The sequence below is a fragment of the Ascidiella aspersa genome, chromosome 7 (assembly GCF_963924565.1).
Source record: "Ascidiella aspersa chromosome 7, kaAscAspe10.2, whole genome shotgun sequence".
In the NCBI taxonomy this organism is placed as follows: domain Eukaryota; kingdom Metazoa; phylum Chordata; class Ascidiacea; order Phlebobranchia; family Ascidiidae; genus Ascidiella; species Ascidiella aspersa.
In genome coordinates, this window is record NC_139453.1 from 26,189,598 (window position 1) to 26,212,401 (window position 22,804).

General features: G+C 37.0%; 1 protein-coding gene and 1 pseudogene across 1 annotated transcript; one reads left to right on the forward strand and one right to left on the reverse strand.

Annotated features, from left to right (window-relative positions):
* Nucleotides 1-13,526: 13,526 nt before the first annotated feature.
* Nucleotides 13,527-17,701, forward strand: LOC146138698 (protein eva-1 homolog C-like). Its single transcript, XM_083394263.1, has 4 exons — nucleotides 13,527-13,659; nucleotides 13,976-14,093; nucleotides 15,485-15,666; nucleotides 16,867-17,701. The coding sequence occupies exons 1-4, from the start codon at nucleotides 13,605-13,607 to the stop codon at nucleotides 17,058-17,060; spliced, it is 549 nt and encodes a 182-aa protein (XP_083250389.1). The 5' UTR covers nucleotides 13,527-13,604; the 3' UTR covers nucleotides 17,061-17,701.
* Nucleotides 17,702-18,630: 929 nt separating this feature from the next.
* LOC146138699 (serine racemase pseudogene) lies at nucleotides 18,631-19,590 on the reverse strand (annotated as a pseudogene).
* Nucleotides 19,591-22,804: the final 3,214 nt, after the last annotated feature.

Consider the following 22,804-nt stretch of genomic DNA (forward strand, 5'->3'; position numbering starts at 1 on the left):
AAGTTACTAAAATAGTGGAAATGCTATAAAGGTTGTAGAACCTACATTTATCGACAAAAATGTCTGCAATGGCCTAAAACCATAGCTTGTGCTGCGACGTATAAACTCATGTTTTAAAATAAGGTAGGTATATTAATTTTGAGAAACTTTAACATTATACACTAGGATACTTTCGCGGAAAGACCAACAAAAACCAGCCGTTTTTAAACACTTATGTAAGTATAAGAATTTACCGCTCGAAAGGCCTCATTTGCGCTAAGATTCGAACCCGCGACCTCAGGAATTCGCTGTCGTAGTTCTACCAAGCAATCTTCACAAGCAAAGTATTATGACGTGTAAGAAGTAAGCACCTATTTCTGAGGCTTACAAAGTTAGTTATCGTTTTACATTTGGGCCTAAACGCTATGGTATTAAAGGAATTTGGTAATTTGACGATCTTGACTTTGATTAGTTTTATTTATAGTTTGGTAGCCGATCGTAAAGTTATACTTAAAACTGCGGATAATTTAGTGCATTTTAAATCTAATGTAGATACAAAAATGTTATTCCAGTTTTTACAAAAGTTACTAAAATAATGGAAAGGCTAAGAAGTTTATAGAACTTTAAAATAACGACAAAAAATGTCTGCATTTGCCTTAAACCTTAGCTTGCGGTGCGTCGCATAAACCCAATAAGGTAGGTATATTAATTTTGAGAAACTTTAACATTATACACTAGGACGCTTCCACGGAAAGACCAACAGAAAACAGCCGTTTTTTAAATACTTATGTAAGTATAAGAAATTACCGTTTGAAAGGCCTCATTTGCGGTAAGATTCGAACCCGCGACCCCAGGAATTCGCTGTCGTCGTTCTACCAAGGAATCTTCACAAGCAAAGTATTATGACTTGTAAGAAGTAAGCACCCTTGTCTGAGTGTCCTAAAGTTAGTTATCAAAAGTTCTTATCAAACCACTTGTCGATTCCTTCTATCGAAATTATCGTTTTGTTCAGTTTTCAGCCTAACGTACTGATGTCTGCTCTCTGTGTTTTATATGGCGGCTATATATTCTTGGGAATGAAAATTTTGTAGCAAGTGGTAAGAGTAAGCCCGAACATTCTGGAACAGCCTTTCGGTAAAATCTTTTTTGCAGCTACACCGTATCACAAAAATATTTTTTTACCAGGCGATCGCGCCAATTCCTTGAATGTATTTACACCAAGATTTGGGTTGTATATGTGTACACGACATTGAACGAGAACTCCAAAATCATTAGAATAACTTGTTTAACACGTTCTGGTAAGCCGTAATTTTGTGACGTCATCTTGGACATTTTTTCATGCCTTATGGTACGACAAATTGTCATCGTTTCGGCAAGAAAATTCTACTTTCACCCCTGTAAAAAGCGCCAATTTAACTTTTGTGTTATTCGGTGTTCAAAGTTGATTTCAACACCGCTGCTTTGTTTTACCAAATTATCTCGAGCAAAAACAACAAGGACGCATGTGTGAGATTGTTAGGTTTGTCACGTTAATGTAAAGACTATAGTCAATGACCCGACTTATTTGCACTTAAGTGACTGTTTTTAGATTACTTGACGTTGAATTTTTGACTTAAGTCTTCTGGGCAAATTTAGTGCGGCTTGAGTCATATTAAAAATACCCTTACTTTGCTTTGCGTAGAACCGCGCGATGTGCTCTGTAGGCCATTCGTCGGATGGAGACAAGCACCACTTGCAATCTAAAGTTTAGGCGTCATTCGTTGCAGTGCACTGGCTATCGGGTTTAATAAACGTTTTGCTTGAGTTTGAAAGTCAAATCTGATCCTCAGCAACTAAATTTATATGACTGAGTTTTTCTAATCACATTGTCGTCAATAGCTAAAGTATTTTCGGTTTCAGAATTAGAGCAATGAAAATGTGATGCCTGTGACAACGACTTACACTTAACGTAAGAAAAATCCTGGACAACATTTTTATGCTATTTTTCGAAAGATTTTCATTTAAAATATGTTGCTTTTTAGGGAATATTCGTAAAAAACATTTTCGTAAAACTGCGGCTTCCTCTCAATATGTTTTTTACGTCATAAAGTCTGCTTCCTGTGCTCTACTAACATTTTGTCACCCTTTAAGCTGTGCTGTTAGTCAATCTGTATATCTTACAAAAAAAGTTTGCCATAGAACTCTTTTAGCCATCTTGCAAATCTTTTTTTAGTCCAATATCTAGGAAACGGCTGTAAGATACATTGAATTATCTCTGTATTTTTAAGACTTAAAGAATAACAGTCGTTTTTTGTTTGATGACGGAATGCCATTACAAGATAACAAAATAGAAAACGCAAGAGCAGTAAATGGTCTGATCGACAGGTACATATATTTAGCCTTGTATGGGCGATGTAAATATTTTATTGTGACGTTACTTTGGTTTTTTTCCAAACTTACCTAATGTAAAATTGAGATTCCTAAGTTTAATCCGTTACCCGATTAAGTTGTAAGAGAGCTTGTCAAAATTGTAACGTAATTTTTGATAAACAGTCCCCTTACATTTTTAGATGTAGAATTAATATTGTAAGTTGTCAATCGCTAAAAAAGTCATGAGTCTTGTTAAACAAACAGATAGAGTAATGCTAACTACGTAAAATTAAAACCTGTATACAAATGGGGTAATCAATGACAACTTAATGCTAAAGGTTTAAAAGTTTGTTTGATTAGGGCTGTCAACATGTTGCACGTTATGTACAGTACAAACAAAACTAACAAAAAAGTTGTTTGCAAGCATATCCTGTTATGAAGTATGCTTTAAATTAAAATAGTTAAAGTTGGTGTTTTAGAAAATTCTGATTTAAAGAGAAAATGTTTTTGCAAACCGCATTATTATTTAATATAAGTTTGTTTACATAATGTGCAATACTTTTGAATGGCCTAGGAACTGCATTGAATTGGATTGGGTCAACACAAAATCTAAAAATAATTAACAAATAAAAAGAAGATTATTTAGCACTTTTTTACTTGTTATTAACTTATCAGGTATATTGTTTATGTTTTGTTGTGATCGTTGTGGTTATTGACAAGACAAGGAAATTCGAGTCTAATTGAACGACAAGGAAGCAATGTAACGACCGATTCATTTCTCGTTTTTTAACCCTTCCTGCCAGTTTTTTGTTTTTGTTTTGGTAGCGGCGTCTCTTTAAAGGCTTAGTGCACAAATATGCGACTGAAATATTAGTTTAAATACCTTAAAGAAAAGGTCGTAATGTCCTGTTGAAAAATGGACATGACCAGGAACAAAGAACACTGTATTGCCAATACGGCGTAACTGCAAAAATTATGTTGACCAGCAATTTTTATCGAAACCCTGTTCCGAAACCGTTCCGACTAACATTCACAATTGATGCACACACGATTGAAAAGAGTTGTGGGCCTTACCCGAACGTTGTTATAGCTTAGAGTCAATTTTAAGACTATAGTTGATATTTAAACAAGTCCTTTTAAATGGCTTGAGTCCCATTCAAGTCATTAAGTCCAAGTCAAGTCTTTTTATGAATAAATAACAAGTCAAGTTCCAGTCAAGTCATAATAGGAGCAATTCAATTTAATTTTAATTCGGGTCTTTGTCATGAAAATCACACATTCCCGTCCAATGAAAAAACAACAAAAACCCAAATACCCCAAGCAAATTGTTTTATGTGCAAAATTAGGATAAATAATTCAATTTTAATAAAAAAAAAATAATAATGTAAACACTTCATTTTACTCAAGTCATTCGTCCAAAAGACTTAAATTTTACTCAAGTCATTCGTCCAAACGACTAGTCAAGTCAAGTCATTTTCCCCTTAAGTCAAGTAATGTACAAGCATTGACGTTATTGCGCTTAAATCAAGTCATTGCAATACTAATAATCATAATGTTTTTTGATCACCTTTCTTTTTGTAGCCAAAATAAGCCAAAGAAAGATGTTGCTTGGTATTCGCAAAAGCCTTTGATCAGCCATTCAGCGGTGGACGAGCCCCTGCGCCGGCGTTTTATTGTTAAGGGTTACCGACCGCCCAACCAACCGTTCTCCTACTACATAGCAAGGTAGCAGGACACCTTTGTTTTTAAAGTGTTTTGTAACATGTTTAGTTTTCTTTATACTGAACAACCCTTAGTTTTGCAATGTTACACGTAGCCAATCCGGAAGAAAGTCCTGCAAACTACAACCTGTGTCCGTATGGAAGCGTTTTTTTACATAAGCACATCTTATTACTGCTATAAACCTTTTTTAATATAATAAAACTGTGAAAGGTGTTTAAAAGATCACACAAAATAAACTTTAGCAATTAGCAAGCTAATCTTATTTACGCGTAAAAAGTATAAATACATTTAAAAAATGCATTTAATTCAAATGCATAAGCCCAGTGTGGGGAACAAATTGTTTTGAACTTTAGTCCAAGTCAAATCATTGAAATAAAAATTAAATGACAAACTATTAATATTGATAAACTCGTCCAATGTTATGGGTAGCAACTCAACGAAGAAATAACTAACAAAACAACTAATAGTTTTACCTGCAACATTTTAGACCAATAGCTCAATTGTAAACAGGGGTTCTTAAACTTTTTTTACCGCGGACCCCTAAACTTTTTTTTAACCTAGCGTGGACCACGGTCGGTAAAAAAAATCCAAAATTGACGTCACAGTACAAAGAGACTTTATAAATCTGCTGATTTTGGTCCAAAATGTGAAAGTGAAATGGAGTCTAAATAGGATTCAGTGCAAAACCGTCTCATTTTTAATCTAACGGTTTTCTTTAAAAAAAGATTACTTCTTAAACATACACTAATATTTTAAGTAGGCCTTCATGGTCACCCTAAAACTGGTTCGCGGACCACCAAGGGGTTTATGGACCCCGGTTTAAGAACCCCTGATTTAGAAAGACAATAACATCGTGGTACGAAAGTCAAGTCATCAGTTTAAAGTTTAAACTATTATACTCGTCAGGTTTCTGAAAATAATATGGCGTTACCTTTTCGATTAAAAACCTTTCTTTAACAAAATATTAACAAAATTTTGTTTTTTAGCGTGTTTCACTCTACAAATGAAACTCTACAATTCTGGACACACTTTCTTCCGTTTGTCCACTTCGTCTACAAGTACTGCCACTTATACTTCACACACGACGGAACGTTGGAAACCTTCACTTATCCATTCTTTGCTCATGGCATTGGTAAGCAACGCTCGCCTGTATTGCTCCAAGAGCTGCGGAGTCCGAGCCGGACTAGGGACGGGAGTGAGACCACGTAATACCCGAGTCCCGAGTCCGACATATGCCCAGTACCAAATTTTAAAACTGATGTCCTGTAAACTGTTAATTGTAAAGGTGGATGGCCAATGGAGGTTATTTTCAAACCATGAGGGGATTGCTGATTATAAACCTTAATTTATTTACGTAAATGAGTGAAATCCTTGCTATAGAGTCGGAGTCCGAGTAAACGACAAAATCGCACATATAGCCAGCCTCCGGACTCGGCACTCGGGACTTGAGTGAGACCATGTAAAACTACCTGAGTCCCGAGTCCCGAGTCCGACGTGCGCAGCACCAACGTTTTAAACTGATATGGCCGCCTGTAAACTCTAAATTGTAAAGGTGGATGGCAAATGGAGGTTATTTTCCAACCGTGTATTGTTAGCAAATGAATTATATTGACACTCTTGTGAGGCGTATGCTGAAAGTCCACCTTAATTTTGTTACGTAAATTGGTGAAATACTTGCTGTAGAGTCGGAGTCGGACTAAATGACGAAATCGCACATTAAGCCGGACTAGGACTCGGGTTTATTTTATTTGCCCTCGGGTTTATTTTATTGATTTGGACTGGGCAGTTGACTTGTGTTATTTTTAACCGATTGTTCTCCAGAGCGTTAAGTTGTGTTTGTGTATCAGCTTGTTGCATCATGTTGTTGGCCAGTTCTGTAGCTCACATGTTCTGTTCCCACTCTGGAGTAACTTGCCACGCTTGCTTCTCGTTCGACGTCGCCACCATCTACGTGTTCAGCTTCGCGCTGAGGGGAGCCTTCGAAAGCTACCTCTGCCCCATGGCGCACTACTGGGACTGTAAGTATACGACAGAAATCACTGTTTTCCAATGACCTGACTTGACTTGTCTTGACTTAAATCTTTAGGAATAATGACCTGGCCATGAATTTAAGCCTTTTTGTCAAACACCTTGGAATTAAACTAAGTGTTTTTCATTACCATTTATCTCAAGTTTTGCACATTAAACCACTTCCTTGCTGTACATTGCGTTTGTGTTATTTGATGGTTAAATCGTTGCTCAAATATTATGATCAGACGAGTTTACCAATTTTAATAGTTTACATGTTTACTTTGATGTCAATGACATGATTTTAAATTGACTTGACTGGGACCTGACTTGGACTCGGACTTGACTTGGTATTTTTGCAAAGGACTTGACTGGAACTTAAGTCATTTAAAAATGACTTGTTTTCAACACTGTTGTACGGAGTGTATGTGCTCTATAGTGTTGCTTTGTATGCAGTGGTGAAAGCAAGCCGCAACGCTCCGGAACTGCGTGCTGGTAAAATATTTGCTGCGGTAAAGACGTTTCTGTAACATAATTAGGCATATCCGCACATACGTTCTTTTTTACGAAGCCATGTCCTCAAATTATGTTTGTGCCGTTTAGTTGCATATTTGTACATGACTTACTTGTTTTTTGACATGCCGTTATGGCACAACTTTGTGACGTCATCCTTAAGAATTTTATGCGTTTCAGTTAAATTCTTTTCATAGTTCCGGTTATAAAACTATTTTAATTTCATCACTGCGTGTATGTTAAATGAAAGCGAGTTAACATTGCTGCTTATATCTTATATAATTATAAAATCCTATTGATTCGTTTTTTCGTGTTTTAAAGCTGTAACAAATAAACGATCCTTGCTTAGAAAATATATATATTGCTACGTTTTTTAACAACGATGTGACTTGTTTACAAGCATTGTCTTAATGACTAATGAGACTGCCTCGGCATTAAAAATTAAGTTTTTCGTGTCTTGTCAGGGCCTCTGTCCGAAATATCACTCCAGACGTTTGGCGTTTACTGGGTTCTTTCGTACTGGTTGTCCCTAGTGAGCTCAACCATAAACTACACGTTAGGGAGGATTTGCAACACTGTAAGCCATGTGATTGGATGTGTGGTCGGATTCTCTCCGTGCATTCTAAGGTGAGTAAATCCAATATGCCTTTTTTGCTGATTATAGAGTATATAGAGTCTATATAGTTTAATGGCGTTGATGTTAATATGCGTTAAGTGAACTGCGACAAATTTGAACATTACTTTATCAAATTAATACACAAATAAACAATTTTATTCCATCGCTTTGGTAGAAAGAAATAGGTGTTGCTAAAGAAAACATTTTCGATACTGAATACCAGGGTTGGGGAGTCGGTTACAACTTCTGGTCAAATGTGCATTTTGTCTAATTCCTAGTCTGGCTCCGTATCTACAACCTAATTTTCACCCATTTATGCAACTAAAATAAAGTGGATATTCAGCATTTTTTATAGGAGTATCACATATGAAAGTTCGAAACTATTTAACCATATACTACTCCAGCTTTGCAATTAACAGTTTGCGGCCTTAACAGTTTCGGACAGCCGGTTCGCACCGGTTCTACAGAACCGTCTCACGAAATTTTATAAGATCAGCGAACCGGTTAGCATTACAGGTTACTGCCAAAAATATTTTTCCATCTTATCTGATACACCGATTTTGAGAAACAGTCATCATTGTAATATTTTTATAATTGTAATAGTTTTCTTTTTGTGATTTTTGTCTGAAAATTGAATTATTGCGTCATAAGTAGCCTACAACTTGTTATGCGAAGACGACTACTTCTTTTTAGTGCGACTGTTAGCAGTGATGGGATTCAGCCGGTTAAATACGCTGGAACCTGGAGTTGCATCCCGTTCTTGCAACTACTTTTATTATTTGCCGAAAAATATGACTTTTTCTAACAGAACCGGCTAAAAATGTGACTTTTGTAATAGAACCGGCTGACAAAAAAATTTAATCCCACCACTGGTTGTGGAGTCGGACTCGGGATTGCGACACAAGTAAGACTACCTAAGACTACTCGAGTCCACAATCCCTAAACCGACTCCACAGCCCTGCTGAATATACATAACTTATAAACTTTAATTTTGCCGTGTAGAGACAACACAATAGGTAAAAATACAATTTTCTTTTCAATTAGAATGCTGCTAACAATTTTATTTTGTTTTCCAGGTACAGTTTCAATGTTCAATCTCAGCCTGATCATCTAAGTCACTTCATCGGTCATGATTTGACTGGTCACATTTTGTATGCATTTGCAGCCTTTGGGTTAGCCTGTGCCTTCTATTCACTTCGCATACCAGAAAGACTTTTTCCAGGTCAATAGCAAACTTTTATTGTGTTTTCTAGAGCTCTTTTATTAAACTGTATTCTGTTTAACCCTAGGATAAAACGAGGTTTCCTGTTTTCGATTTCAAACCATTACTGTAGAGCAGTGGTGCCTAACTTTATAGGGTTCTCTATTTATTAAGAGAAAAATCACAAGAAAAAACAAACGGTAGAACCCAACATTGAGCAGCAGAAAGAGCAATCCACAGTTGAACAATATGTTTCCTTATGATATAATCTAATTCTAAATCATATAAACGCAACAGCACAAATCAAATAAACGCAACAGCACTTATACATAAATAAATTCTACGTAACCAAATGATTTGTCTCTTGAAGAATTCAGTAAAAATGAGATAATATGAAAATATTCATGAAATACAACGCAATAATACTTTTTTAATCTATATGAAGGTCACGTGAGTTTTAAACTGAAATACTTCTTATTGTTTGTAGTGGAGTTCATTTGAGAGTTTACGGGAAGTCAAATATATATATAGTTACCCCATAGGTATATAATAGAGTTTCTTATTTTGGAATAAAATGAAATGCTAATAAACCTTAAGCCGTAAGTTTAGTTACTCGTAAATGCTTTGGGCGTTAATTAGGAGATTCCTGTCAAATTTTATCTGTATAGATTCTCAAGAAATGTGTACATTTTGCCAAATAGCAGATGATTATAATATGGTTTGTTGTTATGTGTAATACACTAAAATTGCTAGGAAAGTTTTCATAACTGGAAAGGAAATCGGGACAACAAAAAAGTTGGAACCACTATATTAGGGAAATCTTAGTGTTAGTGATGGTAACATCATAGCCAACATCGACAAGTTTTAATGAAACCCCTTATCTTAATTTCGATATTAAAATTGTCACATGGGAAAATTTATTTTGCAGATATACACCGTTGCTTTACCCGGGTGAGTGTAAGAGCTAAACACAGCAATGTATTGTTATCAGGTGTGTTCGATATCGTCGGAAATTCTCACCAGCTAATGCACGTTTTTGGTGCATCATCCTTGTACGCCCAAAGCTGGGCTCTTCAACAAAGCATCGAAGTAACTCGGATGAAAATTGCAATCGGGTAGGTTCGTGATAGAACGAAATCATCTTATACGTTATAGGTAAAAACATACTCGTACTGAGTACGGTACAAATCCACGTGTATGTACCCGCAGTGTTGTGAAGAAGTCACTTTAAAATGACTTAACTCCAAGTCAAGTTATTTGTTAATATAGCTTAAGTCCAAGTCAAGTTTTATGGAATAAATAACAAGTCAAGTCCCAGCCAAGTCATTATTATTAGAACAAGTCAATTCCAATTTATGCTGTTGTCATAAGAAATTAACGTTAAACTATTAAAGTAGGTAAACTCGTCCGATTATAAGCAATAACTCAACTAGAAAACAACGAAAACACAACATATAGCACGCAAATTGTTTTTTTGTGCGAACATTAAGATAAATAACCCAATGTTACCAGAAATTGCTTATTGAAAACACTTTATTTCAGACCGAATCATTTGTTCAAAAGACTTAAGTCTAGTCAAGGCATTATGCCCAAAACTCTTAAGTTAAGTAAAGTAATTTTAAAACAGTTACTTAAGTGCACTTACAACAATGCATACCCGAAATAGAAACGAGCTACATTTAATTTGTTGTGAGTTGACTCGAATTCATTTACACTTTGACTCGGTGTGGGTAAACTCGAACTTACTACGAGTTCACTCGAACTTAGGTCTTAATACGATTAACGCGAAATTGATAGGCGGTACTCGTATTCATTTCGGTGTTACTTTGACTCGTCAAACTTGATATGAGTTCGCTTGAACTCGGTAGGAACCCAATCAGAAATATTATGTTCGATCTTACTAGACTTATCACCGTGCCATGTATGATGATAAGATAATCACGCCTTATCTTCCCCATTGTAATTATCCTAGGGTATGTAAGGAAATGTAACATCGGCCCAAGTTAGATTGTCGTGCATGAATCATATATGATATCATGCTTGTATCACATCAGATCATGCCTGTATCGTACCTGATATTTACCCCATATCTTTCTTAATACACACACGACAAGTCACACTAAACATGCTAGTAAATCAATGAAATTTATTTACAGTTTTACACACAATTGTTATAATATCAACAAGAAACTTAATCCGAGGCACTAGAATCATCAGACGAAGTAGATTTTGCTGTATCATCAGGGGGCGCAATATTTACTGCATCATCATGCGACGTAGATTTCGATGCATCACAATTTTTTTCTGTATAACAACACTTTGACGTGGTAGGGGTTTACTTATGCTCGGGGCAGGTAGACGTAGAGTTTGGGTTCTACCGATTCGGTACGGATATACTCGGACCAATTTGGGGTACATTAGGACTCGGTACAGTTCTACTTGAAATCTACTTGATACAAGTGTTTCTGATGCTTTTTGTTATGTTTTTAAAAACTAAGACTTAAAACGCCTACAGATTTTCTTGCAGCTTGCAAATATATCGAGCTTCTTATATCATTTAAAATGTTTCATAAGCAAACAACGAAACGACAACCACTAAGCAAGGACCCGACAAAAGTATTTTGCGCTCAACTTTGTACAATCATTTGAGCCAAAAAAATTGGCAAAAAATAATCGCCCTAAGCATAAATAACTACACAGCTTGTCTAAACTTAAAAAAGACTATTTGGCAAAACTAGATCCAAACTGTGCCTTTTCTCTACAGCGAAATCCCGAAATCCACTGTGAACCACTTCACGCTGCGCGAGACGGTTGGCTGGGTTCTGCTGGTCGCTCTTCTTACCAACTTTGCAATCGTCGTTCACTGGAAAGCGTTCAGACCTTCTGTGGGAGAAAAGAGAACGAAAGCCGAGTGAAGAAGGCGCCTGGAGCTGCTATACTGCACCGGATCAATGCATCTGTTTGTTTTCAGAAACTATTGTGCGTTTGCATGGCTGTGTTTCTCCGATTACATTATCTTTTGTATGTCAGATGTTAGTTGAATTAATGAGTAAACGGCCTTGTACCCCAGCACTTAAAGATGCGAGCGAAACACCGAAAATTTGCCATTATGTGTGTTAAAAAAGGAAAAATAAAGTAAGGAAAGCGGTCGTGGCCGCGTGAAGTTTTATTTTAGATCATGTTGGAAAATGATAGCTTAGATTTTTCTGCAAGCAAGATTCGTTCATCAAATGAGCCATATGGCGTCACATAAAGAGCCATAGGTTGCCGAACCCTGATATAAGACCAAAGTTTCTTTAACTGGGGCTCATGGACCCCTTTGGTCCGTGGACTACTTTAAGGGGGTCCACGAAGACCTAATTAAAATTTAGTTCATTATTTGGAATGTAATGAATTTTTCAAAATAAAAGAGTTTAATGAAAAAAATTAGCACTATGTATTTAAAACTCCATTTCTGTTTCACATTGCATGGACCGAAAACGCCAGAAAGTTTTTAAGGCAGTGATTCCCAAACTGTGTGCCGCGGCACACTAGTGTGCCTCGAGAGATTGTCAAGTGTGCCGCGAAACTTTTTGTAATTTCGGAAAAGAGAGTATTTGTTTTACCAATAGACATACACGCAAGTATTTTAGACTGAAATACGCACTATTCATTACAAATTATATTAATTTGGAGACATTAACATGTAGTTTGTCGTGTGTTAAGGGCTTTGTCGTGTGCTAAGACGTCAGCTTTTAAAAAAATCACATTGACCCTGGTACATTGAAGCCAAACATATTTATGGGGTCTGCGTTAAAAAAAAAAAGAACTTTCGTATTAGACTGTCCGGAACCCACACCACGGCAGAGTGAGCTTAGTTAGCAAAACACATTTGAAAATACCCCTGTTTCACCAGCATGAAGATCTTTACCCTTGGGTGCTGCAAACAATGGATATGCGTAAACCAAAACACAAATATCCTTTGAAAAATAGTAGAATATAAATACATTAAAACTTGAGTTTTTTTCAAATTTTACGAAACGGTAAAAAAACAGAACATTTTGTAGTTTTTAATGTTTGCATTCGTTAATGTTTGTTCAACAATTAATCCTTAGTATGCAATTTGGTATAAGTTCGTACATGAAGCTTTGTTTCTAAGGTGCACGCGTGGGTTTTCCGTATTTTTAATATAAAAAATGCGCCACGTTTCTGCAAAACATTAATACGTTACGGCATGACGTAACACGTCAAGTCACGTTTTGACGTAACTTTGTGATTTCATTCCCGAACTCTTGTTCGTGTGCCCCCAAACAATGATCCTTAATCTGCCACTGATGCTTAAATCATAGTTAATGAAAACGTTTACTCAGCTTTCCATGCCTCAGTGATGTTTTTAATTTTGTATTCCTTATGCCCTTATGACGTCAATAATGTCAACTGTTGTATTGGAACGTTGAAACAATGGGCCTAACTTCTGCATAGGTCTTCTTCACACTTGAACTAAATTTAACTATTTTACACTTGAACTAAATTTAACTATTTAAAGATGATTTTGGCAAAAAATAATAACTGTTTTTTTCCAATCCAGGCTCGTGTAGGCTAGTGCAAACAAACTCTTTTTAACGTCATGGTCTAGACCGGATTGGAAACATTAAAAAACGAACCACTTCGAACTGTATACAATGGCATTCGGTCTGCGCCAATGACAGTGAAACCTGCAGACAAAACAACAACATTCCTGTGTACAATCCTGCATGAACAAAACATTTGCATCCATGTGTCAGGTTTATAATACACAATGAGGGTCCACATTTGTGAGTGCAAGACTAAAATCAGTTAGCGTTGCCTGTTGGATTATATAAGGCATTTTTATCGAAACAGCGCCCGATCTTTAGGTTTGTGAAATTTTTCGGTGGGACGAAAGGTCGACAAACCAGCAAAATATAACACTGGGTTAACTCTAATGTCCTATATATACTCGTTTAGCAGTATAAGCAAATTCTATTTATATAGGGAGTATAGGTATACTATGAAGGATTAAGTTCACCTGCAACATACTTCAGAAAAGTGAATGAACGAAAAACAGCAGTGTTTATTCCTAAACTAGCATTAATACATAATCACAATCCAACTCTGTTTTGAACCAGATAGGTTGTTGTTAAACACTTTGGTCTTTTAACAGTTGTTATTTTAGCGTTTTCAGTTTTAAAGAAACTTTACGTACCGGTTGTGACCAAAATGGAAACGCCAAAATCTGTCCTGGTGTTTGTAATTTTATTCGTCAAATTTGAAGGTAAAAAACCTCTATACATTTTCATAGCACGATTAAAAAAACAAAACAATTTTGGTGGTAATTTTTGCCTGCATTCAGTCGGGAAACACCTTGTAAGCAGTAACGCCAAAATTGTTGCATTCCCGGATGGGATTTTCCCAGTTGTTTTTTTAAAACTCTAGTGCTAGCCTAGATTTGTTGTCAAATTATCACTGCCACTGTCTGTCGCTAAGTCATACTTGCTCATCGCATTGGCATGTTTACTTTCTTTTTCCCAGTGTGCGTATATGGCTACAATGTAAAAGATAACTGTTACGTAAAACCCCTGTTGCTTTAGGGTTCGTTGCGTTGGCGGAGACGAAAATCATATGCGAAGATGCCATTGAACAATTGTTGTGCGAACCCGACTTGGTCTACGTGCTGGACGCCAACTATGGATTGACTGAAACACTAGAGTAAGTCTATCATCAGCGCTCAGTATTCGATTTCAGTTGTAAACACAGATATGTGTGTTCATGTTTCATTAAAGCGCTCAGTATTGTAATAATTTATGCCAGGGGTACGAACATGTCTTACGTCATTACAGTAGATGTCGCACACAAACAGAACATTAAATTTACCAATTGTTGGCTGAACAAGCCTAATACTAGACGTTTTTTGGCGTAACAAAAAATAACCTCCATCGCTGGCTTGGAATGCCATTAACGCAAAAAAGTTTTTGATAGGTATTCTTGTGACTTTTTTTTACCGAACTAGTCGATCGCGAGTCTCTAAAAATATTTCAGTCGATTGCAATCAAACATAAGTTGGCTACACCTGATTTAAGTCAATGACTTGCCTCAAGTGCACTTAAATCACTGTTTTTCAATTCTTTGACTTAAGTCGCTTTGGTAAAATAACTTGACTTGACTTAAATCTTTCGAACAAATTACTTAACTCGTCAAACGACTTGAAAATAAGTCTTTCCATTCATCATTTTCTTATACAATGAGCTATTTATTTCAATTTTCAAAACGAGTAACTTACTATATTTGTTAGGTATTTGATAATTGTTAGTTGATTTATTGTAGCTGTTTCAGGGGTTTGGTGAGAAAGTCCTCTGAAAGGTATTTCCTATCAGAAACAACAAAGTAAATATTAATTATCGACACAGAACCCGTTAATATGCAGCCGAAAATCGCCTAGCGGTTTGTATCTTTTACAAATACCGTTGCTCTCATTGTCTTTACAATTCACAAAGTTTTACAAATATGCTTTAGGTCAGGGGTTCTTAAACTTTTTTTACCGCGGATCCCTAAACGTTTTTTTGCTTCGCATAGACCACGATAGGCAAGTAATTTTTATAGATGACGTCATAAATTTACGTCATAATACAAATAGACTAAAATTTGCTGCTTCCGGTCCGAAAAATGTACAATAAAACGAAGTCAATATATTCAGTACAAAAACGTGTTTTTTTTTAAATCGCCTACTCTTTTCGCTAAAACATTGATTGCTTAAATATACACCAATAGTTTAATTAGGACCTCCTAAAACTAGTTCACGTAACCCTCAACTGGGGTCCATGGACCCCAGTTTAAGAACCCCTGCTTTGGGGGGCGCCCATGACGTCGGCGTAAAAAAATGTCACATTTTATGACATAAAACATGAAATATGACTTTTAATAGCTTTAACTTTCTAAAGAGAGTTTATAACAGAGTAGTTCACCAATTGTTTTAAGTTTCGCAACTTTCTACATCACCAAAAAACGGCTTTGCTGACTTTTACAACCCTAGTTATAAGTTTGAGGTTTAAAGAGGCTTAGTAAATGCTCCCAGCTTGAACGTTCAACTTTGAACTTATAAGGGAATGCAAATCGTCGTCGGATGTTGCCTGTGTCAGTGATCGAAGAGTTTTCGACAAAGTGAAGAAAGCCTGCCAGGGGCACCACTTTTGCTGGCTTAAGGCGTCCGATGATGAGTTTTACGACCCCTGTGTATTGCTGATGAACAAGTACCTGAACGTCACCTACACCTGCGTGAAGCCAAGTAAGTGACTTACAAAGGGTAGATTTAGTATTTCGGGCCCTGTTGGTTACAAAAGAATGGAGTGTGCATATCGTATATTATACCAGGCGCGTATCGGGGAGTTTTGCTTGGGTGGGGGAGACCAAAAAATCACAAATGACGTCTCAAAGTTACGTCATAACGTGACGACACAAAATTGTGTTTAAACGTGACGTCATAAAGAAGTTATCGTGAAACTACTAAACAGGTGTTTCTCGACTCACTCCTCTCTAAGCCTGTGTAGCTTGGATGGTAGAGCGGCGGTTCGGCTATGACCGGAGGTCGTGAGTTCGCACCTTAGTGCAGGCTATAGTTGTTTTTCAAAGATAAATATATTTCGCCAATCACGGCGTCATCAGTCTCTTATTCCTTCTATTTGAATAAGAGACTGATGACGCCGAGATTGGCGAAATATATTTCTCTTTTATAAACTAGAACCTATATAGTGACTGATTTTGACTGGGACAAGAAAGTCTAAAGTATATTGCAGTTTGTTTATTTTGTTAAAGTTTTAGGTTGAACAGTTGTTACTTTCAATACGAAACCTACAATACCGAGATTTTATTGATTTACAGAAAGCAAAACATTAACTTTATATTGCTTAAGTTGCCCAAAGTGTCATTTTAATACTAAATTTTTGGCTTTTAATAAATTGATTAAACCCTACTGAAAACGTAATTCAGATAAGCAGTGAGCGCGACATTTTTTTTGCATTTACGTAGTAAAAATAGGCAAAAATTACAGTTTGGGTGTAAGCATGGCCTCGTAGTACTCCCTACCTTATAGATCCGCTCATGTATGCCATAGCCTTTCCATAATTAGTTAGCTCGTTTAACAAACCTTGTTCGCGTAACACAGAATCTGATTTGCACCGCGGACCGGCTTAAAAATGACATTTTATCACGGCATGGCCTTATAAAACAAGAAATGTAAAATTATGAGTACTATTTATTTCAACTTTCATTCAGTGAGAACCTTTAGCTTGTTTTGCTGCAAGAAGTTCTGAAGAATTTAATAAGACAACAAAGTTACGTCATATATTAAGACCTAAAATAATAGCACTACGAAAAGTTCAAATTACAGGCCGCCACAAGTATAGGTCTATACCAGGGGTTCTTAAACTGGGGTCCATGGACCGTTGCTGACCACTGTCTTAACATACCCTGTGCGTTTTTTTGTCAGACGGTACCCGCGAGTGGATGGTTCCGATCGTCAGCATTTTGGGTGGGTTCGTGTTCATCGGGGGCTGCGTGTTTCTGGTCCGGAGAGTGCAGAGTTTGGAGAATGAGGATGACAGAAATCTAGGAACCAGAACAACCACCCTGACTTCGATTTTGGACTTGGACACCATCGGCAGCACAATAAGAAACAGTTGAAAACTCCAGGGAGAAGCCGTTTAACTTTTGTAACGTTCAGTAAACGTCCATTCGTTTAGAAGAGCATATTAGTCGTTCTTTTATTTGAGAGAGATTTTGGTCAAAATATTAGTGATACACCACATTGTTGATACTGTGAACACCGCTGGAAGTATATTCTCGGAAAAAATATTCGTTAAAGTGAATAAACTTTCGAAAATGTAACTTTTTCTTGGTTTGAACAAATTCGAAAATATAGCTTTGTTTGGATTTGAACAAAACTGTGTTCAACTTTAATAAAATAAAAAAAAATCTCGTTATCTCTAATTCCCCCTCAAATCACACATTTGATGTGTTTTATTTGGAAACTATTTAAAATAAGATTGAGGTCGAACCTGTTTATTTTTTTCCTGTGCTTCTCACAGGAAAAATTTCGTGATTTAATACGTTAAAGACAACATTCAAATAATTTTGCAAACCGTATAGCTTATATAGTGTATTGATTATTATATAATATTACCGCGTTTTGTGGTCTGCAACTTTATAGTATAGTCATGATTTATTAGTTAACTAAAATCTATTACATTTTATTCCTATATTATTTTTTCGCGTTTAATCATATTTAAACTTTTCTCATCTAAAGTTTGCTAAACAAGTCTGTGTCAACAAAAAGAAAGTATACTTTTGTTCAAGCTTAACCAAAAAGGTCTAATTTTGAACCTTAAAAACTTTATGTTGTTGCAGTTAGGCCAATACACAGTACTTGCCGAAAATGTGTCATGTGACGACTGTTGTAAAGCCGAGTGCAATATTTTTGAGGTCCGATTTATGAATAAAGAGGAATATGTGTGTTCGAACAGCAGTGGACTAACTCAGAGGTTCCGGTGGTTTTATGCTAAAGAATGTTTTCTCTCGATATTTCAACAATCATGTATGTTCACGCAATTCACAAGCAAGTTCGCACTGATTTAAAGCATAAGCAATTAATTGAGAAATGATATGATATTACATCGTGGATCTCACGCTGGCCTCATGCGACCGCCTTTAAAAAAAATTAAATATCGACGCATTTTGAGCGTTTGTTTATTAAAGTTTAAGTTAAGCCATGTATTTAAAACATGATTTTTTACATTAGCAAACTTATGCAGAGTTTAAAAGAAACTAGAACGATAGTGGTATGTTTCGCCATTTAAAACTTTTCGACGACAAAAAGCTTTTTCGTGTATATTTTTACCTTCAATGAAATGCATACATAAAGCAATTAAAAAGTCAAACACACGTATAGGCTACTTTAAACGCGGGCCTAGGTGCTTGTAACACTATAAAAGCATATTTTAAAAACACCAGCTGAATAATATCATAAAGGAATAAGGTAAATCTAACATGGCTATAAATAATCATTGAAAAAAGCAACTGCAAATATTCCCACGAAAAAATTAAATCTATATTTAGTTAATCTTAATTGCACGTATAAAGATATAAGAGCCATAGCACCCTTACCGTGAAAAGCTAATCTTGACACTCAAGTCATAAGCGCTACGTCAAACACTAGATTCTTCGCCGAAATACGTGCAGCTAAAAACAGCAGCAGTTAGCCATCGTCAGCATTACCTCCAGTCAACACAGCCACGACATCCTTAACTTCAGAATTCATGCCAATGGCGCTCCAGAGCGATTGTCCTAGCAAAGCCGCTACCACCGCGCCCGCGGAGGGTTCGATCCTCCGACCCTCGTACTTCAGGTAAAGACTGCAAGCGCTGCGAATTTCCTCCTCGGTCACCAGGATAACGTCATCGACCAGATCCCTAACAATCGGCCACGCGTTCGCTGAGAGGTTGGTTCTGATCCCGTCGGCCACCGAGTCCGGCATTTCCTCGTAGGAAAAAAGTCGACCGCTTTTCTTCGATCTGTAGCACGAGCATGATACCTCCGACTCAACTCCGTACACCAACACGTGGGGATTCACCGCTTTCACTGCCAGGGCCACCCCGGCCAGAAGACCCCCGCTTCCCACCGGAACTATGACGCAATTTGCGGTGGGTAGCTGCTGCATGATTTCTACGCCCACTGTTCCCTGGCCTGCAATCAGTAACGGCGTAGAAGAAGACACGAAGTGCGAGTTGGGCGTTGAAGCGCATGCTCTTGCTATTTGCCGCCGCATGTGTTCATAACTTCCGTCAAATGTCGACACTAGGGCGCCGGCGTCGGATATGTGTGATTTCTTACGCTTTGAACAGGATTCGGGCATGGTGACGCGACAATACAGGCCGAGATTGCGCGCTACGTAAGCCAGTGCCTTGCCGTGGTTTCCCGTGCTGGCTGCAATCAAACAACTGGCCAGGCGGTGTTCTTTTCGCAAGTTCTCTACTACGTTCCATACCCCACGCACCTTGAACGACCCAGTCCATTGGGAGGTTTCATCCTTGAAGAACACACGTCTTCCGCAGGCCCGACTGACAACGCTGCTTGTGACAAGCTTGGTTAAAACTACGCGTTCTCTGATGCTCTCCGCTGCACGCAACAAGTCTCTGTAGTGACAACAGTAAGACATTTGCACAAAAATAGCTAACTTGACTAGAGTTTGGATCCTAATATACAAAGGAGGGTACAAGTTTTGCTTCGTTAGTGCATTTTTGCCAGAAAGCGATGTTGAAGGTAATTGAAACTGACGCTGCAGATCCAAAAAATGAATTAGTGTGTTGTAGAACTTTTTGATAGAAGGCAAAATTTAACATAACATATTAACGTTAACGCTTTCTTTTTGTGCAACGCAGGAAGTAAAACTTTTAGTCAGTTACGGCTCGTTTTTGTGCTGAAAAGACTTTTCCAAAGGCGATTAACGCAAAAATTTCGCAGTTTAGGTTGATAAAAATTATAGTTTCTATAACTGCACAAACAAAATACATTTTTCGGCGGGCTGGCGAAAATTTAAAGCGGACCGGTCAGCTGACTGGCGGTTAGGGACCTCTGGTTTAAATCATATTATATATTAGCATCATTGGTATGACTTGGGCAAGCCAAAATACTAGTGATTCCGTTTGGAACAGCAACCTACGATATAAGTAAATATGGGAATTTATACTTGACGCAGAATGTGCGGCCCCAATTTTTTTCTAATGTCTCCAAATTACCATACCAATTATATTGACGTAACCTAATAAGAAATTGTCAGACGCATATAACTCATCGTCACAGCAAGCCCATACTTGTTACGTTTTGAGCTGTTGCTTTACAGTTGCAAACTAATTCGGAATATTTGAAACGGCGGTAAAAAGTGCAGATCCAGCCAGTTTTTAAAAATAACTCGCGTCGCTGCCGAGTTGTTTTAAAGTACTAAGAAGGACTGTTTCTTGGAATAAATCTCCTTCAGCAAAATCAAGTTACAATTATAAAATATTTCATGTTAAGTTTTCTGAAGAAATCACACTTTAAATGTCAACGACAGAACTTTGCATTGTCATCACTTAACAATATACATGTATGCAAAAGAGGAAAATCTATGGTATAATAAAACCCATCCTGCTGTTTATTTATTAAATATGTTGAAGAACAGATTTTGTAATTTAAAAAATCGAGGTCAAGTCATGACACTTTGCAGCCAAACTTGCAAGTTACATTGTTTTTAAAAACTTGCACTCCCTGAGTAATCCTACCATTGCTAAAACCACAAGACTTCTCAAGGCCAACTTAACGTGTGCTTTTCACAAGCAAGGCATAAACGAGATGTCCTGCTGACAACACTCGCAAAGTAGAAATGTCGTAAAATACGAATTTACGTTGCCTAAGCTGACCTAAAAACACCAGCATGGTCCATCCGGTATTAAAATGCCTCGTCGCGGCATATTGCGGAAACGTGACAATACGATATCCGTTACCCGCAGGGCTTACGAAATGTTTATAGAAAAGAAATTCTTGTCAAAATGACATTTTTTCAAACCAAGCCTGCACAACAAACAGCTCCTGCAAGTTTTTAATGCGACTCGCGTTGCGGCGCACAACATAATCACGTTTTTATGTACCTTTAACTGTTTTTAACGTGCCGATCAGATGTCTTGGTCAATTTTTCGATGGTTAAAATCAGGGCTGCAGAGAGTCGGCTAAAAATAACCAGAGTAGGACTCCCGGGTCCAACTCAGGCCAAAAAAATAAACCCGAGTCCGATTCCCGAAAAACAAACCGTCTGCACAGCCCTGCTTCTACCTTGTGCCATTACACATGATTAATCAAGAACGTGTGGCGAACTTTTGGCAAGCCAGATTAGGGTAAGAGCAGTGCAATTTCAAGACCACAACCAGAATGCAGAGAATCTTTTGTTTTGAGTACACCGCAATGCTACATTGGGATGGCAAGTAAAAGTGATGACCATATTATTAGCATACATGTTACTTTTTAATATATATATTTTTAAATTGGTTACGCTATTCCGTTTACCAGTTCCACAGTCCGTCGATGGGCCTTTCTTCATACCTTCACGTGAAACGAAAATTCACGGGTGACATTCCGTACGGAAATAAGAAAAAAACTTACAGAATATTCATGACTGCATTCAACAGCGTGTCTAACGTAAGCTACCTTTAAGATGAAATTGAAATCCGCTATAAAATTGAAATTGACAGATTCAATGCACAAAGAGCGTAAGCCTTGTGTGTTACAATTTAAATAAAAAAAACAACAAGCAAAACGTTTCGCTTAAAAAAAAAAAAATTGTCGAAAATGTGGATGTGTTTAACATATGTTGATTCTGTACCCCACACATTTCGGACTTTTCATTGGGGTTAAAGATCAGGCTAAAATAAGGGTAGGGGGCACTTTAACGTTATTTGTACAATTGTATTTTTAAGATAAAAATTGTTTTAAATCGAATAATTTAACGAAAGTTTGATTTGTTTCGAAAACGTGGCGCTTCATGGACAATCATTTTTTCATCAAACTATAAATAGGCCAAATACATTTTGTACATGCGAGCTTTTTGTACAAGGTTAGCATAAAACAAACCGTGGACTATTTCGTGACCTTAAAATATCACGGCGCATTTAAACAGAATATAAATGCACTCGCTTTACCCAAACAAAACTGCGTTCGTTCGACATAAACCAGTTCGAACCTATGGCGATAATAACAGCAGTGGCGTATTCCAACTTCTGTGACCTTTGTCCGACTGATTTAACTGTGAATACTGAAACTAAGGCAGATCTCTAAACAACCTATTTGCATTCATTAGTTGATCGTCGGACCAACCGACTGGTCTTGTTTGCCAAATCATTTAGCAGTGTTGTAATGACTTAAGTCAATGACTTGACTTAATTGCACTTAAGTCACTGTTTTTAAATAACTTGACTTGACTTAAGTCTTTTGGGCAAATGACTTGACTTGACTTAATTCATTTGGACTTGGGTTATTTAGGCCAATTTTGCACATGAAAGAATTTGCTTGTTATATGCTGCTTTTATGTTATTTTTGACTTGAGTTGCTCATAATAATCGGAGGAGTTTGCCGGTTTTAATAATTTAAATTTTAAGGGCTGGACTTAAAGTTGACTTGCTCTAAATATGACTTGACTGGGACTTGACTTGGGCAACCGATGACTTGGACTGGGACCTGACTTGTTATTTATTCAAAAAGACTTGACTTGTAAGTTATTTTACGAATGACTTGACTGGGACTTAAGTCATTTCAAAATGACTTGTTTACAACACTGTCATTTAGTATTTCGAAAATCCTTTAGGACGCAAAAGGCGCAGCCAGTTTAAGGTTCAGGCGCAACA

Coding starts and splice junctions, on each gene's coding strand:
- LOC146138698 (XM_083394263.1), top strand. CDS start 13,605: ATGGAAACGCCAAAATCTGTCCTGGTGTTTGTAATTTTATTCGTCAAA. Junction 14,094..15,484: donor GGATTGACTGAAACACTAGA/GTAAGTCTATCA, acceptor TGAACTTATAAG/GGAATGCAAATCGTCGTCGG. Junction 15,667..16,866: donor CTACACCTGCGTGAAGCCAA/GTAAGTGACTTA, acceptor TTTTTTTGTCAG/ACGGTACCCGCGAGTGGATG.